The sequence below is a fragment of the Monodon monoceros genome, unplaced genomic scaffold (genome assembly GCF_005190385.1).
Source record: "Monodon monoceros isolate NGI ecotype Baffin Bay Population unplaced genomic scaffold, NGI_Narwhal_1 Super_Scaffold_19, whole genome shotgun sequence".
NCBI classification, from domain to species: Eukaryota; Metazoa; Chordata; class Mammalia; order Artiodactyla; family Monodontidae; genus Monodon; species Monodon monoceros.
In genome coordinates, this window is record NW_021703775.1 from 14369844 (window position 1) to 14374682 (window position 4839).

The 4839-nt window shown below is 54.1% G+C and overlaps 1 protein-coding gene across 2 annotated transcripts in view; it reads right to left on the reverse strand.

The window, feature by feature from the left end:
- Positions 1-4771, reverse strand: part of TCF7L1 (transcription factor 7 like 1) — a 159095-nt gene extending 154324 nt beyond the window's left edge. Inside the window, exons 1-3 of one of the 2 annotated variants that reach the window (XM_029231655.1) lie at positions 4615-4771; positions 4469-4532; positions 4103-4230 (exon numbers count right to left, since the gene is read on the reverse strand). In XM_029231655.1, coding sequence (XP_029087488.1) covers positions 4103-4168 — 66 coding nt within the window. In that variant the 5' untranslated portion in view covers positions 4169-4230; positions 4469-4532; positions 4615-4771. Of the gene's footprint in view, positions 1-4102; positions 4231-4468; positions 4533-4614 lie in introns of those variants that run through there. The other variant, XM_029231657.1, reaches the window with a different exon arrangement.
- Between the last annotated feature and the right edge of the window lie 68 nt (positions 4772-4839).

A 4839-nucleotide genomic window follows, 5' to 3' on the forward strand; every position in this document is an offset into this window, starting at 1 on the left:
GTGTGTGTGTGTGTGTGTGTGTGTGTGTGTGTGTGTGTGTGTGTGTGTGCTGGCCTACTTTTTCACAGAGCAAGCAGGTATTCTCTGTCAGATCCACCCACCCAAAGAAAGAGAACTGACAGGGTTTGAGTCCCTCCACAGAGTTTGTCATCAATTGTCACCCCAGAAATCTAAGTGCCAAAACTTCAGCAACGCAGGCAGGGCCCTCGTAAATGCTCATTCCATGTGAAAAGCCCTCATTAAACCCTGAGTTATATTTAGAGAAAAATAGAACAGAAGTTATATTTAGATGAAATGGCTTAAAAGAACTTTCCCAAAAGCAGCATGTTTATACTGATCTTCCAAAAGAAGAGGTTTTATCAATACTTGGCTTTTACATACAACTCCTAAAAACCAGAAAACTTCTCTATACGTACACAAAGATTTCTGCTTGGACTCCTTTGTGTCAGGAAGGAAAACAGGAGCACCCAGGATATCAGCAGGACTGCCCATGGGAAGCAGTGGGATGCGAAGGACTTGTTTGGAGGACAGAGTAATTTCCTACAGAAATCTGAGTTGTGATGGTCTGAGAAATCTGTGAATAACTTGGTGCTTGAGCTGCACAAAGGCAGCTCTAAAATTTATACACCGGACCCAAAACTATAGATTTCCTCAGCAACCCTACCTGCAAGTGCTCTTTTCCAAAATGTCATTAGCACTCACACCGTGGTCACGGTCCCACGCCTATCACTTTGCTGCTCACTCGCTGAACACACGCTGCATTTTCTTTGTGGCTCTGATTAGTCCTATTTCTGACATCTGCTTTCTTCTGTGCTGACTTACATTTTCCTAACCAAATTCTAGTCAACAGCACCAAGGTGGTTTAGTGAACCGGTGAAGCCTTTTCATGAATGAATGTATAATTTCGTGTGACTACTGGAAGGAGTGAAAAGTGATTTGTGGCCGTTATTCCTCTCTTCACAGGCCACAGGGTCCCCAGAGCTCCAGATGAGAATGAATCACGGCTTGGAGGCTTGGCACACACCCCGGGTTAAGGGGACCTCTTCTCTAAAGAGCCTCAGGAAGAGGCCACTTCCCAGCCTCCCAGCCAAACCAGAGTGGAGGGCAAAGGTAATGAATGGGGAGGAGATGGCCAGGCTGGAGGACTGGCCGGCCCCCAGTTGTCCCAGAAGGAATTTTGCCAGTGGGTGAGGGTGCTGCAGCCCTGTCGCTATTCCTAGGGTCAATTAATACTATTCCTAGGGTCAATTAATACCCTGAGAACACTCCATCCAAACCTCACGTTTGCCTCTGGCCTGGTATTTCCAGAAAGTGTTAGGGCATAAGAGAACTAAGGTCACCCAATTTTATACCACATATAGGCCTTAGAGCAGCAAGGACTAAGGTTGTGAAACTTAGATATGAAACCAAAAAAGACTTAGGCTGCTAAAAGAGAGACCAGATCATATAATCCACCACCCCCCTCACCCTTCAGCCACCTTCCTCCCCCTTCTCCCCCCCATATCTATCTATCAATACATTCCTTTTACCAGGCAGGGACCCCTACAGAGGGCCACTCTGTCTGCACCTATAGTTTGCCTACAGTATCACATTAATATAATCATTAATCACATTAATATAATCATCCAAAGGAAAAGCATCATCTCAGTCCTACAGTCCAGACAATCAAGTGCTTAAGTGTTTCCTCCCTTGCTTTCCTAACAGTCATTGACGCCCAAGGATAGAGTCAAATTAGCAGGTTCTACTGAGCTGATCTAACAGCAGGAAACTTCCATAAACTTTGTAACCAGGCAGGTCAAAATACAATGACAGACACATAAGGGGCACAGAAACAATGGGGGCATTGAACTTACTTTTCTGCAAGGGCAGTTCATCAGGGAGGCAAGATGGAAACAGGAGAGTGAGGCAGGACATACTAGGTCCCGTATGAAGGATCAACAGGGAGAGGGTGAGTGTTCTTGGAGGCTCAAAAAGGAGGACAGTGACATGGGCTCAGGCAGGGAACAACTGCAGGAATGAGCAGGGACAGTCAAAAGCATGCAGAGGGGAAAGGCTGGCTTCCTCAAGGAGGGCTCCAAAAATCCCATGCAGGCCTGGATGCAGTAATCAGGAATAGCCAATACCAAAAAGAAGCAGCCTTTGGAAGCTCTTAGGCAAAAGTACATGTAAGATGGTAGAAAGAAGGAAGGGTGGTAGAAGATGGTAGAAGAAAGTAGGGGACTGACACAAACAAAATCTGTCCCATTTGGGCTCCTGAGGGGGAGGGGAAGAGCAGCATATGAAGACAGGCAGTCGTCACCATTCAAAGAGGAAGAATCAAAATGCCCTGGTGAGAAAGGGGAAAGGAATAGCTAGCTTGAGTGAAAGAATTAGTCATATTTGGAACATTTCTGGCGACTTTATCTGCATCAGGACATGGATCGGTGCTGACTCACAGAAATGCCAAACTCCTTTTCCCGGACAACTAAAGGTAAAATGGAGAAAAGGGACTCTGATAGTGTAGTGACCTACCTTTTCACACACACACAGGTACAGAAACCCTACTAAAACTTTCAGAACTGAGCCACATCTGCGGACACGGAAAAGAATCTGTGAAAACCTGAACGATGTTACTGCAGTTTGTTTTGCTCAACTTTTACTCACACATTTTTCTTTTAACATGAATGAGAAAAAGCAACAGCCTGATGCCAGTATCCAGCTCATATTCAGGACTTACATTCGGGAGTTCCCAGGATGCACCGAGGCAGGGCCAAAGGTGCAGGGTCTTCCCTGCTTGAAAGGAGAGGGCTGTGCGTCTCCACTCTGCTCTCGGTTGGCCAGAGTCCCCAACCTCCACTCCCACACCCCAACCGGCCGGCAGAGTGGCCCCACTGAACCGGCGGCAGATGTCTCCACTCTCCACCGACCGCTGTACCATGACGGCAGGGATGGTCCATTCAGCACCAGCGTTTCCCAGGCAGCCCTTTAACTATGATTATTATTTAAGGACAACTTGAGCATAAAGTGAGTTTGTCGGGTCAGCTCTTAAGGCGCCAAACACCTTCCACCCCGAATCAAAACAGCACGAACTGGCGGGCACTGGGAAACCGGGCAGGGAGCAAAGTGAACCACTACGGCGTGCGGGCGCCCAAGCAGCAGCGCGCAAGAGCCTGGCGCATAGTAGGCAGGTGTTCACCCAAGATCTGCCATTGGACCTAGCACCTGGGCAGCGGGCCCTCGGGTGGGGTGGTAACTCAGGGGACAAAAAAGCCTGGCCAGCCCCGGGCTGTGCCCCTCGCGACGCGGGGGGCGGGAGTTAGAGCCAGGGAGGGGGCGAAGGAATCCGCCCTCATTTGCACGTCGTCTGGGGCCCGGTCAATTTGCTTAATCACGGCTCTAAATGCCAGCGCGCAGCACACAATGCGCGCCCATTAACAGGTTTAAAGTGTCGCAGCGCTCGCTTTAAATGAGAAAAGCCGGCAACAAAGGGCGAAAAAGCCAAGTTCCTCAACTTGAAGAATGCCTCGATTCGCCCTCGAAATCATCTCGGCGAGTTTAAAATCCCGAGCTCTACAGAAAAGTTGAGGCCCCCGCGCGAGGGCTGGGGGTGGGGAGGGGTGTGTGTGAATAACCCGCCACGAATACTGGGTTTCTTAGGAACGAACTCACAGCCGCCCAGCGAAACTGGAGTCGTGGGACAGCGTCGCCAACCCTGCTCCCCCGGCCCCACTGCCCAACTGCCAGGGAAAGCTGACCGATTTCCAGGAAGGAAGCGAGACCCCACACACACACACACACACACACCCGCCCAACCGGCACAAATCCAAGTTTCCCTTTAGTGCGGGCAAAGAATTCTGGAGACCAAGGAGGACCCCAGAAGTGGACCCCAAAGCCTCTCCCCAGCAAAAGGGGAGCATGTAAAGGCACTTTCCTTTCATGCAGGCACTGCCTAGCGCAGCCTAACCCTCGACCGCCAGAGTAGTTCAACCCCGTAAGCAAGTTCTGCCCAGGATCCTCACGGGACGGCCCCATCCCCCATCCCCCACCCTGTCGCCGAGCCCGGGGGCGCATCTCGCGGGCCCCGGCCGCCCACCCGACCCGGCGCAGCGGGACGGGCACTCACCGTGCGCGCTCCTCCCGGAGACAGGGGTCCGTTGGGGAGGTACGGGCTGCTCAGGTCCGGTATCATCAGGAACGGGTACCCAGGGTAGGGGGGACCCTTAAAGAACGCGCCGTCCTGGGGCCTTCTCACTGCGGGCAAGACCAAGGAGGGGATAAGGTCGGGGTCCCCGGGACAGCGCCGCGGCTGGGGACCCGGAGTGGGGACCGGGGACCCGAGCGCCCCCCACGCGCGCCCCAGGACTTCTGAGGCCGACAGAGGCGGAGAGCAGGGGCACGGCCACGGGGGTAAGGGGTACCGAGATCGGCCGGAGATGAGGCGCCGAGCGCCGCGGGGCCGGGAGTGGGGGCTGCCGGGGCCGGCACTTACCTTCGGCGAAATAGTCCCGCGGCTTCTGGAAAGCGTCCCGGGCGGGCTGCGGACGCCTCTCCGCCTACGGAGGAGACACAAAGGCGAAGGCGGGTGAGCGAGCGCGGGGCTGGGGTCCCCCGGGGCGGCCGCGGAAGCCTCCTCACCTCCGAGTCCGAGCTGCTGCTCTGGTTCTCCGACTCGTTGACCAGGGACGACTTGACTTCGTCCAGGTCCCGCTGCGCCGAGACGCTGTCGCTGCTCGGCTCCTGCTCCTCGCCCCCCTCGTCCTGGAAGGGGATCAGCTCGTCGTTGGCCCCGAGGTCGTCCCCTCCGCCGGCCGCCCCGGCGCCCGAGCCGCCGCCGCCGGCGCCTCCCCCGCCGCCGCCGCC